Here is a 27,609-nt window from a genome sequence, read left to right as displayed (position 1 = left end):
CAGAGAATTTTACGTTTCTATGAGCCTTTTAAAAGAAAATCGTAAATATCTAATAAAATAATTAGATTTTGCAAGGGAAAATGATGGCTGAAAGTGTTTCTCAAAGTGTAAGGTTTGCAGATCGCCTGAACCAAAAGTTCCTCAGGTGCTTGTTAAAAACACAAATAGCCGGCCCAACCCTAGAACTACTAAAACAGAAACTGTGGGAGGTAAAACTGCATTAAAAAACAATAAAGACACAGATTCTAAGCCAGTGGTTGATGAACTATGACCAGTGGACTGTATTTGGCCCACTGCCTGTTTTTGTCAATAAAGTTTTATTGGCACACAGACACACAGTCTGTGGCTGCTTATGTGCTAAGATGGCAGAGTTGAGTAGTCACGGCAGAGACTCTACGGGTCCGTAAAGCTTAAAACGTTTACTATCTAGCCCTTTACTGAAAACGTTGGCCACCCTGCTCTAAGCCAATGCCTCTCACACTTGAATGAGCATATGAATTACTCAGCAATCATTTGAGAAAGAAGATTCTGATTCAGTACGTCTGGTAGGACTGAGAGGGTTCTCTCCCCTCTCCCAGGTGACGCCCATGCTGCTCTCCGGTAGATCACATTTAGTAGCATGGTCCAGAGTCATGGCTCTCAGAATATGACAAATGCAAACCCCCAACTCCAACACAGACCTACTGGCTCGGAAATGCTGTGGGTTGGACGTTTTATTGAGCCGTCCCGGGGATTCCGGGGCATGCCAAAGCTGGAGAACCACTGTCCAGGTTATCTTTCTGCAAACTGGAACTCGATAACCACCACCCTCAAATAGCCTGAAATTAAATGCTCATGTTGGACTCCATTTTTATTGATTCTCCTAAACACAGTAAGTGTTTGCTGATCATAATAATCAATGGGGAAGGAGAGACCCTGTGTGAAATTGCCACTTACTATCACATGATTTATTTCTGCCTTATATATTCAGAATGGCAGTCTCAGATAAATACATTTTCAGATGTGTCTTCATTGGTTTATTCTAGTTTAATTAACATGTCTTTTGGGGGGGGGAGATCTTTCATTTGTGTGCCCAAAATAGCTTCAAGTGCCATGCCATTTCTACAGTGACCAACAGAGGGAGCTGGTGGTGTAATCCTAGTCCTTAAATTTCAGGCTGCGTCAAGGAAAGAATGGCCTCTTGGCTCATCCTTGAGTAAAATGTTATTGTTTGCATGTATAGTCCCTATGCCAAAACAGCTGCGTGATACATTCAAAATGAGTGCAAACTGTAAGCAAATCGATTCTATTGCTGTCAACATTCACAGACCCTCCCCCCTACTATGCTCAAATAACATTGAAATTACAAGCGATAAGTAAAATACAGATGCTGTTCTCAGGGGGTGTTAACAGAAGCATGTAAATGAATCTAATCACACAGAATACAATCTCTTACCAAGATCAGGGAGGAATTGGGACCAACAGATAGATGCTTTGCTGCATTTTCTAGAAGTGGCCTTTTGGGTACATGATATAGGTGGTCACAGAAGGAACTGAGCCATGTGTCATTGAGTTGAATGATGTCCCTTACGTATGTAGCACCAGAAGAAGTACAGACTGTTTATCTTAATTATCCAGTTTGTCAGCAAGAGAGGCAATGTTTACAAAACACGATGGATCATAGTCCCAGGGGTGAAGGACCAGCAAACAGATGGAAAGGGGGCTATATTAGACCCTCACCTTCAGCCCAGGAAGATGTAAATGGGTTCTGACTGGTGTGGATTCAGGACGTGGCTTTGCTTATCTAGTCCTACAAACTAAAGTTACTAATACAGTGAAAGCATTGAAACAAAAAATACTGTATCAATCTGGCCTACAAAGTGACATTCTTTCCGGATCAAGGAAACCATTTGTGTGGCACATTCTGTACAACAGAGGCCAAGCATGTAACATCGTGGGGACTCAATAAATGTTTGCTGAGGGAGGCAGAGATGGATGAAGAACTGAGTGGATGATTGGATTGCGAGAATGAAGAGATAGTTGAGGTCTGATGAGAGCATTATCAGTGGGAATGAAGGAAAAAGAGAAACATTGTATAGGTCCATTCTCAGGGTTTGACAATGATTGGATACAAGGCTGTAGTGGTCAGCGGATACAAAAATGGCTGGTGACTGAAGGATGATGAGGTCTTGAGCATTAATTTAAAAATTAGAAGGCAAATTGGGTGTGGGATGGGGGGTGAATGCATAGGCATGAGTTTAGCGTCAGACTGAGTTGGAGCTGCTACAGCATCTCAGGTGAATAAGAGGTTTTTGCAACTTTAAGGTTTGGAAGAGAAGTTTGGACTAGAGATAGAGATTGGAGTTATAGTTACAGAGATCATAGACTAGCTTAGATACATGATCAAAAGGAACTATATTCAATCACAAATTTGCTGATCCGTCCGATAGCATTTATCAAAGAGTAATGCGTTCTGGGTGGGGGGTGGGAGATGAGGGTAAGGGGGATCAAATATATGGTGAAGGAAGGAGAACTGACTCTGGGTGGTGAACACACAATGGGATTTATAGATGATGTAATACAGAATTGTACACCTGAAATCTATGTAATTTTACTAACAACTGTCACCCCAATAAAAAAACAAAAAAACAAAGACTAACGCGTTCTATGCTGTGGGCTACAGGCTGAGAAGAATCAGAGCCACCGTTTTTGGGCACTTCATTACGTGACAGGCATTGGAGCAAAGGACTGCGATGGCATTTTGATCCCTGTGGGGAGGGAGAACATAAAATGAAGAGGTGAAATGTATTCGGTGGATGGTGACTGAGGAAGTCACAGGGTGGAAAGCAAGGTAGCGAGTGTTAGAGTGAGGCGCTTTTGATGTTAAATAGGGCGGTCCAGGAAGGGCTCACGGAGAAAATAACCTTTCCTTTCTTGCAAACACCAGATGCAGAGAAAGGATCAAAGCTGGAGCTCCAGGCAGAGCAGCATGAACAATGAATGCGAAGGGCCCCCGGGTGGGGGGTGGGGACACGCCTGGAGCCCTGGAAGAACAGCGAGGTCAGTGCTTCTGCAGCAGATAAGCGAGGGAGACTGGAAGGGGCGAGGTCTGGAGGGTGCAGGGAGCAGCTCGTGCTGGAATGCGGGCTGCTGGCGGGACTGGCTTTCAGCGAGAGTGACAGCAGCACCTACCAGAGGGGTCTTCGTGGAGGAACGACAGAATCTGACATTTTCTAATAGTATCACTCAAGCTCCCATGGGGAAAATATGTACAGGGGCAAGAAGAGCAGCGGTTACAAGGCTAATTCAGGCAAGCAGTGACAGTGGCCCAGGCCAGGTTCATTGTCATGGAAGTGCAACAGAACTTCTGGATCGATTTTGAAAGTATTGCTAACAGGGCTTGTGGATTGCTTGATTGTGGGGTGTAAGAGAAAAAGGGAAGTGAAAGAGGACCCAAGGCTTCTGCCCTGGGCAATGGGAAGCACAGTGTTATCCCCAGTTGGCGTGGGGAAGACCGAGACGGGGTCCGTCACACGCGTCGCTCACACATGTTACCTGTGAGCTGTCCATCATACACCCAGGTGAAGTCCTCAGGAGGCTGTTTGATGTATGAGCCTGGAGTTCAGGGTAGAGCTCTAAGCAGGTGATGGAAACGTGGGTGTGCACAGCCTGAAGCGGATGAAGTCACCAAGGAACGGGGGTCGGTAGCGAAAGCAAGGACTTAAAGGGTTTCACCTTGGAGCATTCAACATTCAGAGGTGCCGGGAACTACAGGGACTGGTAAAGGAGAGGCCGTCGAGGAGTTTATACTAAAGGGAGGCACATGCAGAAATAAGCACAGGCATATTTGTCCTCACTACAGGGAGGGCGGTCACAGGAGAAAGAAGTCAAGTCCAGCAAAGCAGTGAGGGATCGGGAGAGATATGACAGAGAAGGACCACCCTGGGGTGAGGCGAAGACGGTCCAGACAGAGGAAGATGAGGTGAACACCTCCCCCGCCAGACGGCCTGTATGTGAGTCCTAGGCGCTGCCGTTTGCCGGCTGTGTGATTTTGGTCAGATCCCTTAACCTCTCTGGGACTCAATTTCCTCATCTACAAAACGAGGATAGTGCTAGAACATACGACATGGGTTTGCTACGAGGATTACATAATTTACAATTTGTAAAATTTTTAGATTACATATCATGATAGGTGCTATATACGTGTAGAAGTGTTAGTTAAATAAATAAGTACGAGGAGATTTGGAACTCTCTGGAAGAATTGGGAAATGACAATGGTTAGAGGACAGGGTGGGTGAGGAGAAGAAACGGTGAGTCACATAGGAGCGGAGGGGCGTGCGCGGGCTAGCTGGCAGGGCCTCTTCTTATCACAGTGAGGAATTTGGACTTTCTCTGTAAGCAGTTGATTAGATTCATGTGTTTGAAACAGCTTTCTAGCAGCAGGGGGAAGGTTACAGAGTGCTGAGGTGAGGTTAGAGGCAAAATAAGAGTCAGGAGAGGGAGCTAGGGAGGGAGGGAAAGAAAGAAAGAGAGAGTCCATCCGTGCATGAACAGGGAGGGTGTTAAGACCACGTGGTCACTAACGTGAAAAGCGAGGAAAGGGAAGGCACGGATGACCCCTGGTTCTCAGTGGTGTCACTGGGTAGCTAAGAAGGAATACTGGAGGAAGAACGTGTCGTTACAGGAAGGTGACATTTCCACTTGGTGGGCATTGAATCCTCTGACATTGAGACTAGGATGGTCAGGAATAGAAGGAGAAGCAGTTTTATGTATGGCTGTGACCTCTGGAGAGTCCAGGCTGGACACAGATTCAGAAGCCAGCGTCGTGTGGGTGGCCGTGGAATCCTGAAATTAGAAGACGTGTCTCAGGACGAGTGTGTACAGTGAGTGAGCCAGAGCAAAACCCTGCAACCTCAATGCTTGGAGAAGACACAGCTGAATGGAGGCCCAAAGGCTGTGGAGGTAGGAGCAGCAAGGGAGAGTGGCTTCTTAAAGGCCAAGGAAAGGGAAACATCCAGGAAGATAAGCACTGCAGACTGGAAAGGTCAAGATGAGCAAGGCCAAAGCGATTTCATTAGGTTGCCAATGAGGAGCTCGTTGGCCCCTTCTGTGAAAGTGAAGTGAGGAAGGTGGGAGGAACCGTGGGGGTTGGAGCTGATACAGGGGTGCCCCTCCCACGTCCCTTTGGCAGGACCCGTCCATATCTGCCGATGGCTTCCTCCTGCAAGTGCCTGCTGCTTTCTGCCTTTGGAGGGTAGCAGGACCCCAGCTTTGTCTTGGAGACGGCTGGAAGTGCGAGGGAGTTTACGCCCCTGAAAAGCCACTCAGTGATGCAGAATAACAGTAAGCACCCCAGTATTCTCACCCCAGCGAGGGAAGACCCTCAGGCGGGATCTCCATGTTTTCTCAAATGTCCGTGAGGCTCAAAGCAGCTTCCCACAGCAGCAGACAGTGCACTGGCTGACGTCTTTTCCCGGCTCTCTGCCTTCCCTGCTTCTCATCCCCGTTCCACTAGCTGGGATTGTCTTTTAAATAAGCTGCTCCCATCCAGTTCTTTTGAGTCTGCTTCTGGACATGGACAACCTAAGACATTAGGTAATAAAGGGGACAAGAGATGGAAATAAAAACGAGTTAGAATATTTAATCCCAATTGTGAATGAAAAAAAGAGAAGACAGTAGCTAGAAAGGGGGTGGCGTAGGGTCAAGAGAGTTTTTTCTCTTCTTTATGTCATAGGAGAAAATCAAGCATGTTTATATACTGAGGGGAAAGCGGAATAGGAAGGGGTTGAGGGTGTGGACAAGTGACAAGCCAATGGAGTGACGTCCCTGGGATACTGGGCGGCAGGTGTAGCACAGGTGGGGTTAGCAGCGCAGGGAGAGGGGACCTCTGTACTGAGTGAGAGGAAAGGAGCGATGCCGGTTGTAGGAACAGGGAAGAGTGTGGCCGTGTGTGAATGTACCAATGGCCAGAAGGCAGACAGGGAACCATTTGCAAAGGGACCAGGAGATTAGGGAGAATGTAGAGGTCTAGCTGTCGCACCAGGAGAAAGAAAGGGGAGGCTAAGAGACGGCCGTCGAGCAGGTGGTGGAAGGAAGAGAAAAGTTGGGAGAGGTAAGTGAAGACGCGAGTAATGCAGTGACGTGGGCACACAGGAAGGCCAGTTCTTGGCAGGGGAGCGTGCCCACATAGTCCTAGGCGGCAGGGAGGCTGAGGGGATAGGAGCAAGTTGTCGGATTTGGCAATTTCCTGAGTGGTCCTCAGGGATTTTGGAGAGAGGCGTTGTTGTTGGGTGGATAGGGGGAAGCTGTCCTCTCACAGGGTGAAGGAGTGAGTGGACGGGGAAATGCAATGAACAGCAAGCAGATGAGCCCTGGGTCAGATAAGAGGTACAGAATATCTACTAACCTCAGTTTAACGGAGGAAGCGCCCCGCCGTGTTTTCAGGAACACCAAGATTCCTGTATTTAAAGCCCCTTAGCTGTTTGGCTGTATTGAGTGAAATCGCCTAGCTTGGACTGTTTTCCAACTACAAATATGCAGTTTCATATGACTCAACCCAGGATTCACAAATGTCACGGGTTAGGTTGACTGCTGCCTGGAAGTCAGATTTTCGGGTCCTCAGGGTCAGTTATCAAGAGACCATCTGACACAGAAGCCGCCAAGATGACTGTGGTTCACGAGACCCGTGGATGAAGGGCAATGAAGTATTCATTTCATTTTTTTAGTGTGTGCTAATATATGCTCTGTGTAAAGGATGCTATTGTCTACAATACAGCATTAGACATAAGCACTTTCTTTTTGCTCAATTTTCAGAAATATTCTGAAAAATAAAAATCTTTCTCTAGAACCCTCAGTTTTCAAGCTAAGTATTTTTGAAAGTGAAATAGCCATAGCAGAATGAAACTGAGTGGTGATTTATGGTTGAGACATTACCGAGTGAAAGCAACTTTAGTGAACCTGATTATTTGGGGCCTTACTCCTTATTTCAATCATTTTTTCCTCAAATTTAATTCTTTGAGGCCAGTGATGAGGGGCATGTAAAATGCAATTAACAGGTGAAAAATATCTCTTGTGATTTGATATTACGTAGAAGTGAAGGAGGGTGACATTAAAAAAAAATGGTTCACACTTTACCTTTCACTTTAATTATATCAATTTCAGATTCAGGAGCACAGCAGTTTCACACATGTTAATGAAATTATGTCAGTTCCAATACTGTTAGGTCAAAAAAAAAATCTTTGGAGGAAATTTCAGAGACAGGTAAGGTGGGGACAGTTATTCTTTGCCTTTCTGGTTCCTGGACCAAAATAAGCTCTTGAAGTCTTTTACCTGTAAATATCTGTGGTTCTAATAAGGGAGTTATTTGAATGGAATGCAAAGCTCCTGAGACAAATGACATCATTTCCAGTATCATCTGGGCTCCTGGGAGGGAAACAACTCTCTACCTATAAGTCATTTCAGACCGATGTAGTTTTTTGACGATGTAAAAAACTACAAAGAGAGAAATTAATAAAATCTTTTTTAAGAACCAAAGAATTAAACCATTTTTTTTTCCCAAAGAGAAATGTAAAGCTCTACTTGTACCCATTTTAGAGACAAGAAACTAAAGTGTAAGATATTCATGCTTAGGCTGTGTACCGCTGGTTGTGCAGCTGATGTCTGAGCTTACCTGTAACACATCATGCACTCAATTCCTGTTCTGTATGTTCCTTTCCATGGATTATCTGAATATGCAGGAACTATGCATTTTCTTCCTTGTTCCTGTTTGTATTACTAGTAAGGCTCTTTTTGCCCCGCTAGCGCTCATGACCTGCCTGCTTCTCTCCTTTACCGTTTTCCTATAGGCATTCCATGCTTCAAGTTCAAGTGAAAATCACTGAAAATGTCTGAAGTCCTCAGGTGGGAGACAGTTATATTTTAGCACCGAGGAAACCGTAGGAGCGTGTGGCTTTGCTTAGATTCTGAAGAGAGTATTAGGGACCACAGAGAATACCAGCTTCGGGCATTTTGAGACAGACCAGCCCCATTATTTGCTGGGACCTAAGACTCTGCTTTTGGAAAGGTGTACCATATAGTAAAAACCTTGAGAACACAATAAAACTTCCACCTTATATTGGTTCAGCGTATTTACTTTGTTAGTTACTAGTCGCTGAATAATACGTGCCATTTATAACATACCTACATACACACGTAGTATCGTCCTCTTTTAAATGGATGTTAGGGTCCTCCTTTAAAGAGGAGGAACCGGGAAGTCGGTGACTTGCTCAGGACCATACCACCAGTATGTGGCAGAGCTGAAATTCATGCTCAGTTCTGTGTGGCTCCAAATCCCACCCGGAGCCTGGATGCTGTGCTGTGGTCATAGCAAAAATGGATGCTGAGATCTCCTCATTTGCCTTTTGCTTGTCGTAGTATCTGAAGATACCAGAACTTCTGCAATGCACCACCTTAGAAGATAGCGATAATCAAACTGACCGCAGGTGCCTAAAACTTCTGACCCTTCTCTTTTACGTAGGTCAAAACCCTTTATGAAATTTCCTTATAAACCCTACTCACCTTATTTCAGACATTCTTGTAAACTGCACCTACATTATACTTATTTAAGAGAAAAGCTGTGAGAGAGGATCATTTTCCTTAGGCAATCCTGGGTGCTAGAGACAATTCCAGACATAAGTTTGCAAAATGAAATAAATCTATGACTTCCCATTGTCTTTGAAAAGTTCAGGGAGAGTGTGGAGAAAAGAATGACATTCTTGAATTTCTTTGTAAGTAATATACACGTATCTATAATTTTTTCTTCTTGCTGGTGTTAAGGGGAAACTGAACAAGTAGTTAAACTTGTAACCTGCAAAAAGAACCTTCCCTGGTTGCCTCATGTACCTTAAGTAGGTGAAGCAGAAAAGGTGATGTAATCACTGAATAAATACAGAGACGATTAATAGAGGCTTAATCCCCATGGTAGTTCCAGTACCCAAAGTTTCTTTGACCTCAAAATCCAATTTCAACATCTTGTTTTTTGTTGTTGTTTTTTTAATTACATGATTGCTCACTAATTCTAATAGAGCATCAATATTCTTAACTACCTTTCTTCAGCCCATGGAGTCATGTGCAAAATGAGGCTGTCATCACCAAGTGTCTGGTGACAGTAACACAAAACAAAACAAAAAACCCCAGCAACATACAAGTCAGGTCTGCGTAGTTCAATCTACTTGCTTTCAATGGCATCAGGTGACTTCATTGATTTATCAAATGCATTTGGCATGGATCCTGGCAATGTTTCCAAGCAATGGTAGAAATCCTCAGTGTGGGGGAGAAAAGACGGACAGCAAGAGTGGGAGTACGGAAGCAGAAGGAAGTGTGGGAGCATGGCAGTGCCTCTTGCACATTTTCGCAGGTGTCAATGCAAGTGTAACCGGGAGATTTATTAACGAGTGGGTTTTCTCCTTGCGCAAGCACAGGGCCGTTTCCTTCCCACCCTTGGCTTCTGTACAAGTTGGAAAACCTCCATTGGGGAAGGCGGAGACATCTCAACTACCTTCCTGCCTCCATGAGGACCTCTGGCTGCTCTAGGGCTGGGGAAGAGATGAAAAAGAAAGGCCAGGAAAAGTCATGGTTTGACCTGAAACTTATTGACGTCTGAATAACAAATTGAAATACACCTGAAATTTATTTTGCATTTAGTGAATATTTAAAGTTGACTCTATATTTATTTATTTATTTTCTCTTTTCATGAGCTGTTTCTGTGGATTCCTTGACAAACCCCACACCCCAATCTCTGAGAATTCCTCCCTTGCAGTTTCCTTGACTCAGGGAAGTCTTCCACCTCTGTGAGCAGAAGGAGTCTAGCACAGTGATAAAGGTTGCATTGTGAAACCTGCCCAGGACTCTGAGTCTGAAAACAGCCAATAGTGCATGTTTTCTTTCTCAACCATTATAGTTCACCCTTAAATTAGATGACAACTGATTGAAGGGTACCTTTAGGGGTTTTGTTTGTGTTTGCTGTTGTTTTGTCAATGCAGCTTTCTTTTTCGGTTGTTGAAGAAATGCCCTGTGAAGTTAATCTATGCATTCTTGAAATTTTGATTTACTCTGTTATTGTCAGTTTACAGATGAGAAAACAAAAGCTAAGCTTATGCAGTTTTCTGTAGGAGAGTGAGGTTTAGAACCAGGGTCCCCTGCAGCCCAGGCCCCTCTTCTTTCACCTATATCATCGTGCCTTTAGGGTGGATACTTAATACAATGATCGTTTTGCGAGTGATGCTCATGTGTTTGCTTTTTGCCTGGCCTGTCTTCAAACACTGAAGCATAGGATTATGATAGAGACAAAAACTACTCTAATTCTATTACCTTTTTCTGATAATCTTTTTCAATTCAAATGAAGGCAAAGGGGACTTGAGGCCACAACAATTATCACATCTTTTTAAAAAGTTTCTCTAAGGAACATAAAAGCCCTGTTACAGTTTCAGTAGTGAGCAAATTGTGTGTGTGTGTGTGTGTGTGTGTGTGTGTGTGTGTGTGCGCGTTCTAAGACCCCCTGTAGATGCCTGAATCTGAGGATACTACTGCACCCTATATATGTTGCATTTTCTCCTATGCACACACCTATGATAAAGTTTAATTTACACATTAGGCACAGCAGGAGATTAACAACAGTAACTAATCATAAAATAGAACAGTATAACAATAGGCTGTAATAAAAGTTATATGAATACGGTCTGGCTCTCAAAATACCTTATTGTTCTTGTGATGATGTGCGATGATAAAATGCCTCGTTGAATCAAGAACTTGCACCTTTTCCCTTCAAGGAAGTGGCGTATCCGAATTGTAGCAGCACTGCTCTTGTGCCTTAGGGTCATTATGAAGTAAAATAAGGGTGACTTGGACACACGCATTGTGATTCCGGGATAGGAGCTCTGGCTACCAAAACGGCTACTAAAGTGACTGAGAGTTGGGGAGCTGAACAAAGGGACAAGTCACCTGGGCTGGAAGGAGCAGAAAGGCAGGTGTGAGATGTCAGCACGCTGCTCAGAATGGCAAGACATTTAAAACTTATGAACTGTTTAATTTGGGAATTTTCCATTCAATATTTTCTGACCTGATTGTGAATAAGTAAAACGGTGGTGGTGGGGGGGTCGAGGGGGTCCGATTTCCTGAGGAGCAAAGATGGAGGGCAATAATTGGTGTTAATTATAGTGTTAAATTTCCCGTAGCCGCTTATAATCCAAGCACTAGTATTGCTAGGATCATCGATTATTAACTATTATTTTCACAGGCCAAATAGGAATTGATAGAAATAATTCAATTTTGGGGGCGCTAATCCCCTTCCCTTGTTTTTTATTTTAATATTTCTCCCTGTGAAGTGCTTTCTAAAATACTTAAATAATTACGGAATATATTTGGTATGCTTGGTGAGCCCATAATTTGGGATTCTGCTATTGCTTACTCTGGAAGAACTGCATTCAGGCAACAGCTTCAGTTGGATTATGCAAATATGCTAATTATATTGAGTGCAGCGGTGATGATTCTTCAGAATGTTTTGCAATAGCCATGTTAAAGAAGTTACAGTCGTTATTTTGTTCTCCCTGGCCTGTAGCTTACTCTAAATTGACATGTAATTGGAATTATTGTTCTTTTTCACTTTTGCTATAATTGATACACCTCTCTCTCTCTCTGTCTCTCTCCCTCTCTCTCTCTCTCTCTGTACGTGTGTTGGTAGATGAACTATCAGCATCAAATCCTTATAGGCCCGCAATGTGAGAATTAGTGAGTAGACATTCTGTGTTACCTGAGAAGGGTGAACTACGACCAATAGCTAGAAATTAACGCAGATTTCAGCATAATAGGCATAGTGGCTTTCTCCCAGTTAGAACTATTACAGCACGAGAAGGGCTTCTGGTGAGGACGTGAGGCCTCTATCACCAGCAGGATTTAAGTAGAGACTGAATTGATTTGTATCGAGGGGAACTTAATGGGCTTTCGTCTACATAGCAGACATCCATAATTCCTCCAAATTCTATCATTTTAAGATTCCTCCTTCGTTCTGAATCCCAGTCACAAATCCATATTCAGATATGGAACTACATAACCTTAAAGCATTTGCTAATAACACATCTTCTCAAGCGATAGCTAATTGGGCCAAGATCAGGTCTGACCAGGAATTACTGCCAAAATATGCAATTAAAAATGACGTGACTTGGGTGTGGCCAGCAGAAATCAAGTTTTATTTCTGAATAAGCATTCATGACCTGAACTAGTTGGGTTTCCTCAGGCACTGAGGCCTTAAGGCGTTGGATTGAGACAGCTCAGTCTTCAAAGAACTAGGTTTTGCCCTACAAAACGAAGAGGTCACTGGCTCGGTAAAGCTTAAAGCGAGAGGAAACCTTGACCTTTTACGTGAGATTTAGTGTCACTCTTCATGTTTATTGGAGATGAGAAATCAAAGTTTTGCTGAATTCTGAAGTGGTTTTTATTTTATTTGTTTCCAGTTAGGATTCATCTTCCCACTTGCTTTCAAGTGAGATATTAAGTAGTTATGATTTTCTGTTCCATAATGGAGCCGAACTTTTGTTTCTGTACATCTCAGAAATGCTTGTCAACCCAAAGGCAAATACAATACAATTGAAAGATATTCAATTTGAAAAAAAAAACCCCAAAAACTTTATTTTCCCATAGTAAGTGACAAAGTAAGTGACTTTCATACAGTAACATTCAAAGGGACCCTGGTCAATGATAGTCTTGTTGTTTCTAGAAGAAGTTGGCCCCATTCTGGAATAGCAGAAGAGGAGACAGCTGTGGGACACACTTGAGTTTAAGGGGTTTGTTGCCAGACTGGATTGGGTCTGTGGCTTCTAGCAGGATTCATTATGATACCTTTATCTTTCTTGACTGACCAGCGTTTCTCTTACGCTGTGTGATGTACTGATCATCTAGCAGCAGAAGCGATAGTATTTTATACCGTGCAACGCATATCATGAAATTTGTCGTGACAGAGAATGTCCCGCCCCTAGGGGCCACATAGAGTTTCTATGGAAAGACCAGGGCAACAGAATAAGCTTTGTTTCTGCGTCTTTTCTCTCAAAAGAGGATGACAGCAATGTGAGAGAGGGAACACAGCAGGTTTTTCTGGGTCTTACCAGACTAGCTGGGGTGGAGAGTTCCCGTTTTGACTTGTACACTGGCAGATTTTATGATGCAAGTTGCGTTTGTCAGCAGAGCCCACTTCCTGGACAGCCAGGTGTCAATTTATTCCCAGGTCAATGATGATGAACTAATTCTGAGACACAGGGGATGCTGGGCAGTGGTGTGGGTTGCTTCATGAGCTCTTTCTCAGTATTTTTCAGACAAGACCTTCCTGGTCTAAGGGGAGTTTACCTCATCTGGCACATTCGTTTTAAATAGGATCTACCCATTATGTACACCCACCTGGTTCCTGCCAAACAGATGACCTGTCTGATGGAACAAACAGGCATCTAGAGTGTCCAGATAACATTGAAAGCAGCAGGCCCACTTGCTTCCTGCCCACAAAAAGCAACAATCAAAAACACACAAAACCCCACACATAACTCGGTGGTATCTCCTTGGAAAATTCACTTAATGTGATAAAGATACAACTTATCTGGCATTTGCTATTACCAGAATTTATTATTTTCAAACACATTTAATACTTGGGAATTTTCAGAACGTGCTGAGCGAAAACAGAAAAAATTTTAATTAATGTTGGTTAAAGGGAAAAAAAATGCAATTCCATAGCTGGTGTAAGCTTACGTTACAAATTCCTTGAGGACAAGCCCTGTTTTACTTACTCGTAACTATTCGGTGGTCTAAACATGTAGGCTGACTTGAATGAAAGGCATCTGGTGTGTGTGCACAGTTCCGCATGTCATCATTTGTGGGTATGTAGAGCAGGCCACACGTGACGTATTTGTGTAATTCCATGTGAGTAGGGAAAGATGATATGGCCCCATAGCTCTTCTTCCCTCCTGGGAACCCGTTCAGGGTTTACATTAGATGATACCAGAGTGACATGGCATGATGCCACACTTGAAATCTAGGCTTCGGAGCTGCCTGATGGGTGACAAGTAAATTTCACCATATCATTCAATCTGAGAGACATGGTGTGAACGACAGCACTGCTCATAATTACACCAAGACAACAAGCATAACTCAGACCTGTCCCAGGCAAATGGGGACCCATGACCACCATCTCTTGCACAATACAAAAAAGCAGTGCTCGGTTCTGCTAACTTCCCAGGGCAGAAAGACCATTAGCAACCCCACCTTCGTCCTGAGGGATTAACTATGTATTTGGAGGCTGCAAGATAGGTGATGAGATTTGACATTTGTGGCAAAACATTTTTATTCCACCTTCTAACATAGACCCAAACCAAGGTAAGGGTTACCCTCAATGGTAACACCCACTCAGCCTCCCCGTTCCGGTATGGAATCCCAGCATTTAGCCAACCTAAACAACAGTCTCCTTGGAAACTCAGACTGGTTTCTTGTTATAAACAAGGAGTCATGTGATTGAGAACCGATTGCTGTAAAAGGGGGAATTCAGGAATATGAGAGTCATGAGGGCATGGGGAAGAGCATGGGAGGGTAAAACAAATCTTTCACTACACGCTGTTGAATCCCTATGTTGAAGTTCAGCCATTGTAGAGGTGAGCAGGTGAACGAAAAGTGTGCTATGGCGCCTATGGTGGATGGACAGAAGGTACTGATCCTGCCTCCTGGCCCCTGTAGAGGAGGGCACAGAGTCGCCTCTAGGCTGTCTTTGCAGCTCTGTGTACACCTCAGGGATTATACAGCAGCTATCCCACCAGCAAGTCAAGAGGACCAGAGATAGGATCAGGAAAAGTGTCTTCAGTTGGACTTAGGTTCTTAAATTCTGATGACTCTTCTTTCTTTTTTTTCTTTCTTTTTAATTAAAGTTTATTGGGGTGACAATTGTTAGCAATGTTACATAGGTTTCAGGTGTACAATTCTGTAATATATCATCTATATATCACATTGTATGTTCACCACCCAGAGTCAGTTCTCCTTCCATCACCATATATTTGGTCCCCTTTACCCTCATCTCCCACCCTCCTCCCCCCTTACCTTCTGGTAACCACTAAACTATTATCTGTGTCTATGAGTTTTTGTTTCTTCATTTGTTTTTCTCGTTCCTTTGTTGTTTTCAGTTTTATATCCCACATATCCATGAAATCATATGGTTCTCTACTTTTTCTGGCTGACTGATTTCGCTTAGCATAATAATCTCAAGATCCATCCATATCGTCGCAAATGGTACTATTTCATCTTTTCGTATGGCAGAGTAGTATTCCATTGTGTATATACACCACAACTTCTTAAAATTTCATTCAGGCAAAAGGAAGCCATGGGCCTGGTCCATCAGTGTAAGTAGCTTGGAAGCAAGCAACCCTGGGGTTTTGTAGATTTGATTTGAAAAAAAAAAATCATTCATTCTTATGGATAAATATCAATAAAGAGAAATGTTCAAATGGTGTTAGAATCTGGGGAAATGAACAATAAATCATAGAATATCACATAGAAGGTGGAACTGAAAAATGGGGAAGTATAATATACAAGAAAAGAATGTGGTCTCTTCCAGTGAAAAAAAATCTTATCTGGACGTTTTTGTTTTTGCATTTTTTTTTTTTTTAAGGGCAAAGGTGCCACTGAGGAATTTGTGTGTTTGGGGCTGGGCCAGCCCCAGACTTTGTACATAACGGGAGTGGCAATTTGGTTGGAGGTGGGCTTGAGGAGGTGGGGTTGCTAGGGCATGTGTTCAGAGGTTGTGTTGCCTGGTAAGCACAGAGATTTTGCTAAGATTCCATGTTTATTGGGAGTGGTTTTGCAAATATCCTTCTGCTCCATTTCAGATGCTCCCTTAGGTGCTGTGTTTCTACACATGGGATGCTTTGAACACTGCCCACAGGAGCATGAAGGGGTCAGCCCAAATTACATGTTTCTGCAATCCATTGCCATGAGCCAATGGCCAATTTATACTCAATAATACAGAAATCTGGATGCTGGCAACATCTGTGTCAGTAAAGGAAGTGGATTCATCTGACACCGAGATGAACCATTATGCCCTCTGCCTTATTGTGAAACCAATCACTTTTATTATTGTAACTTTTGCAATGTCTCGTTTTCCCTCTAGTCCAGTTAATTTAGCAAGCACATATTTAGGATGGATTATTTAGGCAGCTGGAAAGTTTGAAGGCTTAGCCATCTGCAGCCATGTTGTGTAAGAATCAAACTGCTTTAAGGAAAAGGACAAAATGCATAAAACAACTCTATTTCTATGAGTGCTGTAATGGAAATCATCTTATTACCCAGAACAAAACAAGCTTCCGTTGATGGATGGCGGCTATAGCACCTTCCTTGCAATGCCTGGGTACATTGAAGGATTTAGAAATTAATATTCAGGGTGTGCCTTCAGCGTGTACCTGACCTTGCTCTTATCTGGAGATTTTGCGACTACAGACAACTGTCTAGATGCAGATCTGTGCTCTAGCTACTTATGACGATTTTGTTTTGGAAATGAGTGGGATTTTCTTATGGAAGATCTGGTTTCAAGTGGGGATGCAAAGTGTGTTGAGAGCAGGACAAGCCAGCAAGAGTCAGGGTCAAAAACCTGCTTATAACATTTAAGGGAGAGATAGGTTTTAATAAACATATTATCCACCCTCCCCACCCTGTGTAAAGCCGTCTATCACTCTTTCTGGTGAGCAGACAGAAAAATACCTACTTAAGGCAAATTAGAAAAAAGTGCAAAAGTTGAGTAAGATAATTTTTGGAGTGAGTTTGTCCAATTTCCTGTCTTTTCTATATATATATTTTACGGGAATATAATCAGAAAATATTTGTCACAGAATTGAAAGTCATCTGGATGTAGCAAAACCCTATGCAGATTTTGCATGCTTTATAGCCTTACTCTCAAAGCAAGGTCCTCAGACCAGAAGCGCTGGCAGACCTGAGAGTTTGGTAGAAATGCACCTTGCTCTGGACCAACTGAGTCAGAACCTGCATTTCAACAAGATCCCCTGGTGATTTGCACACTAAAATCTGAGAAGTACCGCTTTATAGTGATCGCTTTGCTTCCCCTCCCCCCCACCACACTTTTCTTTTTTTTTGGAGAAAAGACTTAATTGTTAGAACATGGGCAGCTTGGGGGTCTCTGCAACGATTTCTTATTTAATGGAGTGATCACTCTCTAGCAGCTGCATGCTTGCAGTTCTTAGGAAATGATTATATCCTATAATCAACTTTGTGGAAGACACATTGGTCTACACTAATTTGGGAAGCTGTCTTTAAGCAAAATTTCACAGTACGCACCCAAGCTATATTTGCGACTGGGGGGTGTGAGGTTGACAAGCGCCTAACATTTGTAAGAAAACCTAAGGGAAATGTTCGTTTTACCAGTAGGTGGCGATAGAGTGATTTTGACTATTTTTTAAATACTATATACTAACTATACTATACTATACTATACTATACTATACTATACTATACTATACTAACTATACTATACTATATGCTATATACTAGCTATACACTGCAGGAATACTTCCTAAGTTGAAAGGGACCTGAAAAAATAATTTAGTGTAATTCTTACTGACTTAATTTCACTGATGAGAAAACTGAGGTTCAGAGATATTAAGTAAAATTGCTTCTGTCTTACAAACGAACGCCTGCTAGGACTATGGGAGGAAGAGTTGCTAGAGTGGCTCAGGGGCTGCAGCCTGTGCTCTTAGCTTCGCCAGCAAGCAGTGCAGTGAGCTGCAGGCCCCCAGGTGTGGTCCTATGCCACCAGGTCTGGAGTGAAAAGGGCCTGGACAGGAATTCTGGTCCTGCCACTCTGCAAACTTTCCCTGCCTTATTCCCCCTTTCAAAAAGTTGGGATAACACTCTTTATAGCAAAACTTCGGTGGAGTTTAGAGTGAGTGGATACGAAGTGCCCGGGGAGCACAGAATCGAGCACAGCAGCCCCGGTAGATGAATGGACCTTATCTCCATCAAGAAGGCTGGCCCATCTGCGTGGCAACTTCCTCACCTTGTCCCCACTCACTCCCACAGGGGCCCAGGAGCACAAAGCAAGATCCTGTGACGAGTACACTTGGAGAAGTATAGTGTTCTACACACAGACGTAGGGAATTATTATGATTAATGGCGAAGGGGAAATGTGCGGGAGTCTGAAGACTCCGGGATTGAGAAGAAACTATGACACGCTCCCTCGGCGGGGAATGTAAACGAATAAAACATTCTTGAAAGAGAACATTTAATAGCAGTGGCAGTCACTTAGGCTGAAGCTTCCTACGGAGTTTTAGTTTGGAAACCGAACTGCCTGGGACACCTCCACCCACCCTGCACCTCTGATAAAATCGTCTAACTCCACTCAGGTATCTACCCACCCTGAGGTCCTACGGTAATTGGGCCGGGGGTGGCCTGAGTGAGGGTGGAAAGAACAGGTTCTCTCAGGAAGGAGAGTGGGTTGTGAGCTTGTTCAGTGACTATGAGCAGAGATGAGTAAGGCAAATACGTTTATCAATCCATCAGACAACCACACTGCTGATCAATCCATTCTTGCTTCTCGAGCCCAGCGAGGGCTCATTGATTCCTTGGGATATTTTAAACGGAAAAGGGGCGACGGCTTGGCAGTGAAACGTGGGGCCCAGGAGAGGCGGGCCGGGACCCCCGGTGCACCCCGGCTTCCCGGGTGTGCAGGGGTCGGCGTCCGGGGCGCGTGGGGCACGCCGGGCGGGTCCCCGCTTGCAGACAGTGCGGGAGGAGCCCTCCAGTGCGGGGGCAGGTCCACACCTCCCGCCTGCGAGCAAGCGGGGGGCGTGGCGGGGGCCGGGCGAGGCGCGCCTCCCATTGGCCGCCTGGCACCGCCCCGCCCCACGCCGCGGCATAAAGCAGCCGCGGTCACAATGCCTCCAGCGAAGCTCTCCACGCCGCACTCTGCTCCTCTCGACACGCACGCCGCCCGCGCCCACCATGGCCTCCATTCAGCAGCTGGTAGGAAGATGGCGCTTAGTGGAGAGCAAAGGCTTTGAGGAGTACATGAAGGAATTAGGTGAGGCACCCAGCCCCCCAGCCCCGCGGCGCCCGCCTCGTGGTGTGTGTGTGTGTGTGTCTGTTCCCGGGTCCCCTTGGGCGATCTGGGCTCCGGGCGCGCGTGCTCGGCCGCCCCCTCCACCCCCCAACCCCCCCACCACGCGGCCCTGGTTCGGGTGCTGCGATGCACCACGCGGCGGAGCAGCCTGCAAAGCGAGGCGTGCGCGCCTCCGCCCGCCGGCCGCAGGAGTCCCGGGATGACTCGTCGCGTGGTGCACCCAGCTCCCTGCCACCTTAACTTCCCCTATTCTGTCCCACCACTCATCCTTTCTCTTTCTGCCATCATCCTGTCTGCCCCCCTTGCCCCATCGTGGCCGCACCCACTCCCCATTTCCCACCCTCCCGCATCTTTTGTTTCTTGATGGCGCGAGGGTCCTCCCTCTTCTCCCCGGGACGCGGTGCGGCTACAGCTTCAGCATCTTCCTGCTCTTGGCCCCGGAGCCCCTACCTTAGGCCCTGTGCTCGCCCTCCCCGGTGAGCCGGGTCCTGTGTGTGGGGCAGTTTCCGGAAGCCTCGGGCTTCCTCGCCCCCAACCCCGCAGCGGAGGTCAGAGGCGTGGCGCCGGCAGCGCTGACCTTGTACTGGCGTTGCCAGGCCGGGGCCCGCAGTGGGAGGGTGGCGAATGTGCCTGGGGGTGGCCGTGCGCTGCGGCCCCGGCATGCATCTTGAGGATGAGGGATGAAGAGGCGGTGTGTGGGCTTTGTTGGAAAACCCAGGTCAGAATCGGCCCGGCCCTCCTGCAGAGGCTTTCTCACTGCATGCGGGATGGGCATGGTCCTGCAGATGGCGCTTGACTTAAAGCCTTCCCGGCAAAGGAGGATGCGTCCCTGTGAGAAGTTTCAAGTTCTCTCTCAAAACAGTGCTTCATTTTCTTTACTCGTCCTTTTCTAAGCCAGTGACAACGATTGCATGCTGGTTGAGACATTGGGAGATTACCAAACAAAAATGGACCATTGTCACAGGCCACTAGGACGTAGGATGGAGTAGCATAGGCCCTAAGACAACTGTGGGACCAGGAGGGGGCTTTGGAAGCCACCATCCCACGACGGTTACCATGGCTGCTCCCTGGTGCAGAACCCACTACAAAGACCCTCTGTTGAAACCCCGTCCCTGCGGCACTTAAGAAACACTCCTTCACCAGCCTTTCTGCAAGACAGTGACTGGTTCAGGCTGGTTCTGTGGAGACTGGAGTGTAGTTAGGATTCTGAGTAAATTGGGAAGTTGGGAAGGCAGCGTTTTTCTTTTTTTCACTGTAAACCTAGATTAAGATAACGCTGAGAAAAGCCATTTACTGTACTCGTATCCAAGAAATACACCATTTGTGTGTTCACCTGTGAGGACCAATAGAGAAAGCTGTTTGCCCGTTGAAAGCGAGTATTCATCGCATGGCTTGTTTCCAAGCTTCTAGAGCCATGTGGGTTGCCAGGCTCAATTCACTAGAAAGCAATCAAAGTGTGGGGAGAGCAGCCCTCCATTTGTCCAGAGTGAGGATAAATAATGACTCAACTAACAGCGTAAGGCAGAAGAGAAGGCTCAAGGGGACATTTCAATCCTGGCTGAGTATTCAGCATCAAGCCAGTTTTTCTGCTAAGGTTGTAGTCTCCTTATCTGTGAAACAGGGCTTTGGCCTCCTAGAGCTAAATTTCCTTCTAAATGGTAACACCCAGGGGGAGTACACAGATTATAAAGTAGATATGCTATCAACATAGTAGCTGAGTTACACAGCTATGAAATGTTTTCTGATTTTGAGTAGAAGATCTTTTTCCATTTATTACCATCATGTTTGTGCTACTTGACCTCTGAAAACCTTGTGGTATTTGAATATCTCAGGATTTGTTTCTATTTGTGTGGTGTATGTATCAAATATTTATCAAGGGCCTTTCCTGTGCCAGGCTGTGTGCTGGAGTCGTGTAATACAATGGTCGGCAGAAGTGAGTGAATGGGTTTTAGAAGTCTGCATTTGCTTCCCTCATTTTCTGAAGGCCACAAAGCATCAGTGGCCAAGAGCTGAGCTTTAGAGCCAAACTGCCTGCACTGTTGGTTCCCAACCTCGTTCCTCCCCAGCTGAATGAGCTTGGGTACGTCCTTTAGTGCCTCACTTTGTCATTTGTGAAATGGAGACAGTGCTATCCCCCATCACATAGCTGTTGTAAGACTTCCGTGAATTCACATATATCAAGTGCAGGCACGCGGCGAGCCCTGGGTATGTGTTTACCATAGTTCTTCATCAGTGAGTAACTGGAAATATGCATAGCGGAGTAATTACAGTTGAATTACTTCTTTCCTTCTGCAAACTATAACTCTGGTCTGCCTGTTACTTAACATAATTCACATTCTTCAGGAGTAGGGATGGCTCTGCGAAAAATGGGGGCCATGGCCAAACCCGACTGTGTCATCACTACTGACGGCAAACACCTCACCATAAAAACTGAGAGCACGTTGAAAACAACACAGTTTTCATGCAACCTGGGAGAGAAGTTTGAAGAAACTACAGCCGATGGCAGAAAAACTCAGGTCAGGCATAACTTACCTAATCACAGAAGCTTCTAGAATGGTAGACTGTATTGATAACCATTTTTACTGCGTACAGGCAAGAATTTAATGAAAATGTCTTAAGTTATTTTATGAATTGAGTTTAGACAAATTAGTGAAAGGACCAGTTCATAACTTAGTCTATTTTGGAAAAAATGGTTTAAGGAACACGAGAGAGGCTGGGTGTCTCTTATGTGTGTCTAGATTGAAAAGCATCAACTGTATTATGGGTAAAGTTCCCATGGGGTAATGAAGTAGACTCAGAAAGGAAAAGATGAAAAAATGTCGATTAAGGAGGTAGTGAGTCATGGAAACTCGTGTAGCGTGCTTTGGAAGATTAAGAAATGTGCTTTATTTTTGCAGACTGTGTGCAATTTTGTCAACGGCGCATTGGTGCAACATCAGGAATGGGACGGCAAGGAAAGCACAATAACAAGAAGAGTGGAAAATGGGAAACTAATGGTGGTAGGTGCCAAACTGCTTATGTCTTCTTGGCTTCTTACACACATTCACTGTTCACCTAACTGCTGTAATCACTGATCGTGAACAGGACGGCCAGGTTTGGGAAGAGAGAGTTAAATACTAGACCACTAATAACTAAGAAAGCCCTTCATGGGGATAGAGCAAGGATGGAGCTGGAGCTGGGTTTAGGCCATGATCTGCTGTGACATTCCCGTAGCATCTTGAGCAAGCCACCAAACTGCCCTCGGAGGCATACATTTTTCCATTTCTTTAAAATGAGGACGAATATTCGCCAAGACCAAATGAATAATTTAGATACTGCACATCAATACTGTAGTGTTCAGGAAAGTATGTACACATCTTAAGGAAAATGACAGGTTCTAGTTTTTCCAACCCAAGAGTCCTAACATGTGTTTTCTCCACTTGTGACATAGATAACAAGGTTCGGTAGGATTCTGATCGTAGCATTTAACTACCACCATTGCCCTGGGATGCAACACTAACCTACATCTTTAATATCATTCTTTCTCTTAGGAATGCGTCATGAACAATGTCAACTGTACTCGGGTTTATGAAAAAGTAGAGTAAAAATTCCATCATCCTTCTGGACAGGAATTAGCTGGTCGAGTAAACAGGCTCAGTTCAATGAGCAAATCTCTCCGTGCTTTTTTTTTTTTTCCCCATCTCTGTATTCAGTTGTCTTTGTCATAAACATTTTGCATGCAACTATTTCCAAGTGTTGGTTTAATTAAGATCGTCCCTTTGGTTAGTGAATAAATGTGTTTATGCTATTGCGCGTTGTATGCTTTTTTTTTTTAAAACTATAGGAAATTAGTGATGAGTTTTAATAATCAAGAATTGCATACATTCTGGGGCAGTCTTGAAGGTAGTATATTGAGATCATGTTTTAGTAATTTATATATGGAGCTACTTCTGTGCAGATCGATCAATCATTTAAGCTTGCCCTGTGTTATTTGAACTTTGTATCAACTCAAGAGTCTTAAATTTCTGGCAGAGACAGTTATGAAAAAATAGCCACTTGAACTTTATAATTTAAATATTAGAATAAAGGTTAAGTTACCATCTTGACTAATGATCATATTTTCATAGTGCACTTTTAACTATTATTCAGGAGTTCTACAACCAAAAATTCATTTAATGAGCTTTCTGAGGACCTACCATGGGCAGGCAGTGTTCTAGAGGTGAAGGTACATCTGAACACAAGGACAAATCATTGCCCTCACTCCCAGCTGTGGAAGAACCCAATGTGCTTATCAACAAAAGCCTTCAAAGTACTGCAGCTCTAAAGTACTTTTGTGTTATGCAAAGTATTATGAGAATTCTAGTGGACCCGTGTTCTATTTCTCAAACCCAAATACTAATAATACCTGCAATTCACATTTGGAGAAATACAGTTTATAGACACTGGGCTCACGCTTTGTGTGCGTGGTCCCCACAGCAATACTAAGGGGAGCTAGTGCCCTTATCTCTGTGGTGCAGATAAGCAAACAGGTTTTTGACTAGGTAACATGTCCTAGGATGTTGGAAGTAATAGAGGTGGATCAAGAACCTACATCTGGTGAAGTTCACTCTGTGACTTAGAGATTGTCTTAGCACAATCTTCCTACGACACTGCCGCTTCTCAGCTTGTGTAAAGATCCTGGGTCTAACTTCTTGATGTGATAACAGAGACTTCTCTGAAACCACTGTCCATGCACTGAAATGTTAGTGGCGAAGGATCTGAATTACCCAGAGCCAGCAGGGAGAGTATCTACTCACTGACCCTTTAACCCTGTGCTATCCTATGTGTAGCCATGAGCCACACGTGGCTGTGGACCCCATCAAAGGGGCCCCTCTGAACTGAAATGTGCTGTAAGTGAAATAACACATTAGATTTCAAAGACTTGATACCAAAAAACAAAAACAAAAAAAGGAAATGCCTCCTTTTTGTTTTTTGTATTGATTATATGTTAAAATAACCTTTTTGGATGTAACTGGTCACCTAAATATATGTTTAAAAGATTTATTTTACCTGTTTCTTGCCTTTTTTTCATGTGGCAAGGGAAAATTTAAAAATTACCTGTGCTGGCATTTTTACAGCTTCATTTTATGGTGCTCGGCAGACACTGCATTTTTTTTTTTTTTTCTTCCACAAATCGAAGGTTTGTGGCCACTTTGTGTTGGCACCACTTTTCCAATAGCATTTGGTGATTTAGTTCCTGTGTCACATTTTAGTAACTCAATATTTCAAACTCTCATTATTATATTTGTTGTGGTGATCTGGGATCAGTCCTCTTGGACATCACTGTTTTGATTTGGGGTGCCACAAACCACACCCGTAGAAGACATTGAACTTAATCCATAAAAGTGTGTTCTGACTGCTCCACCCACCGGCCGTTCTGCCCTCTCCCTCTCCTTGGGCCTCCCTATTCCCTGAGACACAATATTAAATTTAGGCCAATTAAGATCCCGACAACGGCCTCTAAGTGTTCAAGTGAAAGGAAGAGCCACACATCTCACTTTAAGTGAAAAGTTAGAAATAAGCTCAGTGAGAAACACATGTCGAAAGCCGAGATAGGCTGAAAGGTAGGCCTCTCACACCAGTGAGCCAGGCTTTGAATGCAGAGGGAACGTTCTGGAAGGAAATTTAAAGTGCTGTCATGGAACATAAATGATAAGAAAGCGAAAAGCTTTACTGCTGATACAGAGAAAGTCTGGATAGAAGATCAAACCAGGCACCGCATGCCCTTAAGCCAAAGCCTCATCCAGAGCAAGGCCCTGGCTCTCTTCAATCTCTGAAGGCGGAGAGGGGAGGAAGCTGCAGAAGGAAAGTCTGAAGCTGGCGGAGTTTGGTTCATGAGGTTTAGGAAAGAAGCCTTCTCTCTATGGCAGTCTGGAACCGAACCTACGATAATTTTTATTGGACTGTGCTGCTCTAGACTTTTTATTGGACTTCTCTATTTGAATTTCCCTCTTGGTTCTTTTAGTTTCTGTCCTAGAGGTCCTCTTTCTTCCCCTTTTCCCACTTCTAATAATAGTGTACGTTTATAGGATTCTCCCTGAACCAAACCCTGGGCCAGGTACTTTCTGAGTTTTGTAATTCTCAGAACCACCCGAAGTGATGTGTATTAACTATTGTTTTCTGCGTTATTTAGTTGAGAAACGTAAGGCTCAGGGTCTAGGTAGTGGTCCCCAGCTGTCCAGCAGGACAGGTCGAAGCACAAGTTCATCTGACTTGAATATCTGTGCTACCAGCCACCATGTTCTCATTTCTAGCCTTCAGTTTATGACGGCAGCATTGCTTGAGGGAGAGTAGCCCCTGTTTCTCCCATGGGGGAGCGCTGGCATTTTGGGTGAGAGAGCTTCTGTTCATGATGCCGGACCATGGCAAGCATGGTAGGACTCAGCATTCTTAGAGTGTTGCTGCAAAATGCCCATGGCACCCGTCAGTCTAGCCCGCACACGGGTGCGTTTGCAGATGGCCTCTAAGGGTATAGCATCGTACCTACCTGAGAACCTGGGTAGAACAAATGTATCTTTATATTACCTGGTGTCAATTAAACCCTTCTTTCTGCTAAGCAATCCTTTAAGTCAATGGACCCCTTATCCAAAGACATAAACTACATCCTTCTTTGAATATTTTGATTTTCTCTGAATTACAGTCCTCTTTAATTTTTATCTTTCTGTCCCATACCATATCTAATCCATTAGCAAAGTATTTCTGCTTTATCTCCAGAATATATTTAGAATTCAATTACTTCTCACCTCTTCCACAGACACCACCCTGCTTCAAACACCACCATCAATCATCTCTCCTCCGATTTCCCTGTTTCCATTTTTATTCTCCCAGAGCCATCATCATAAAATACATGTTAAAACAGTCCCCTGCTGACAACCACCCAGTGGCTGATTCTTTCACTCAGAGTAGAAGCCAAAGTCTTTACAGAGACCCTATATGATCTTGTCTGTGCCTCCCAACTTCTCAACATCCCCTCCCGATTTCTTCTACTGCTCTACTCTCAAACATTGCCCTCCAGCCCGCGGCCATTGATGACACAAGTGCGCTCCTGCCTCAGGGCTTTTCCACCTGTTGCTGCCACTGCCTGTAACAATCTTCCCTCAGGAATCTGCAACCCAGGTTTTCTAAGCTTTCTCACTTCCTTCAGGCTCTTCTCAAAGGTCACCCTAGCCGTGTGTCATTCCCAGTTCTGTCCTCCCCCGTACTCTCTGCTCCCTTATGCTCCCCCTGTCCTCCTCACCAATCCTGACTATTTATTTACTCTGTTCTTATAAAATTTTGTTTGGTTATTATGTGTCTCTCCCAGTGAAAAGTAAGCTCCATGAAGAAGGGACGTCGTTTTTACAGTGTTTTTCTCTATCAATTAGGAATCAACCTGGCACACAGAAGACGCTCAATAAATATTTGTGAATGAATAAGTTCATTAACAAATGAATGGCTTCTGTGTGCCTGTTTTAACACCTTTTAATATTACCTAAGACCCTTTATGATTTTGCTTCAATTTACTTTATGTTTTAAAACCGTATTTCTTACCTTTATACACAAATCATTCAACTTTAATTAGGTCTTTTATTTACCGCCGATGTAATGTGCTTGAGGAATGTAGACGATGCATGTTGGAAACGGGAAGTAAGGAATTCAGCCTTGTTTCTGAGCTGTGTGTCAGGACACGGCTCCACCGGGACAGGGAAATCGGCTGCCCACTTTCAGTCATATAAAATTAATTTTACTGCAGATGAGTGTTCTGCCAACAGGCGATGTCTGTTAGAACTTGACCTGAGTTGTTTGTGAAACATGGTGCGGCTTGGATACGATTTACTACAAGTCAGATAGTTTAACATAACTCAAATCCTCACAAAAGAAAAATGTCTAGGCAAGAGATGACTGAACTTTTGAAGTACTGCCAGCGCCATCACCTGTCGCTTTCAAGCAGAATCCGAGTGGCTAAGGACGATATTGTGGTTATGAATCACAGCTTCAGATCTGGCAGGCAGTGTGAGGCTTTGGTGAAAGCGCATATCATGATGTTCCATTTATTGCTAACTTAGCGATTTCTTGAGTTTTAATCTCTTCAACTCAGGCATTTGAAACTGTGCCATGATCCTAAAAAAGCTGAGAGCCGTCTTTTTAGCACCTCGATTCTAATGCTGCCAGCTCACCGTAGCTATTGCTCAAGGCTTGCGGCTCATTAACCCGTGATTCATAACATCTACTGTATTTTAAATTCACTTTTAAGTTTATGAGAATAATTATAGTGGTTCCCTGGATTTCATTTTATGTACTCACTGTTTTCCTCTTTCAGTTGCCCTCTTAGAATTTGCAGCCACTTGGTGGGTCATGTGTGATGTGGATTAGTCGGAAGAATGGATGAAGTTGGGGAGCTGGTCTGAAACGCTGAGTGACACGTGTTTTGAAATGTTGTTGTGAAAGGCAGGGTGGGATGACTCGTCACCGGAGCCACAGCAACTGGAAAATAATCAGTCTTATGACAT

The 27,609-nt window shown here is 44.2% G+C and overlaps 1 protein-coding gene and 1 long non-coding RNA gene across 3 annotated transcripts in view; both read left to right on the top strand.

Moving 5' to 3' along the window:
- Positions 1–27,609, top strand: part of LOC109444181 (uncharacterized) — a 198,476-nt gene that overhangs the window by 79,922 nt on the left and 90,945 nt on the right. The gene's annotated exons all lie outside the window — the stretch shown is intronic.
- On the top strand, positions 18,895–22,893 carry FABP5 (fatty acid binding protein 5). Its single transcript, XM_019725399.2, has 4 exons — positions 18,895–19,063; positions 21,446–21,618; positions 22,000–22,101; positions 22,633–22,893. The coding sequence occupies exons 1-4, from the start codon at positions 18,985–18,987 to the stop codon at positions 22,684–22,686; spliced, it is 408 nt and encodes a 135-aa protein (XP_019580958.1). The 5' UTR covers positions 18,895–18,984; the 3' UTR covers positions 22,687–22,893.

This window comes from Rhinolophus sinicus, linkage group LG14 (genome assembly GCF_036562045.2).
Source record: "Rhinolophus sinicus isolate RSC01 linkage group LG14, ASM3656204v1, whole genome shotgun sequence".
NCBI classification, from domain to species: Eukaryota; Metazoa; Chordata; class Mammalia; order Chiroptera; family Rhinolophidae; genus Rhinolophus; species Rhinolophus sinicus.
The sequence above is the reverse complement of the archived record's forward strand: the minus strand, read 5'-3'. Positions and strand labels throughout refer to the sequence as shown.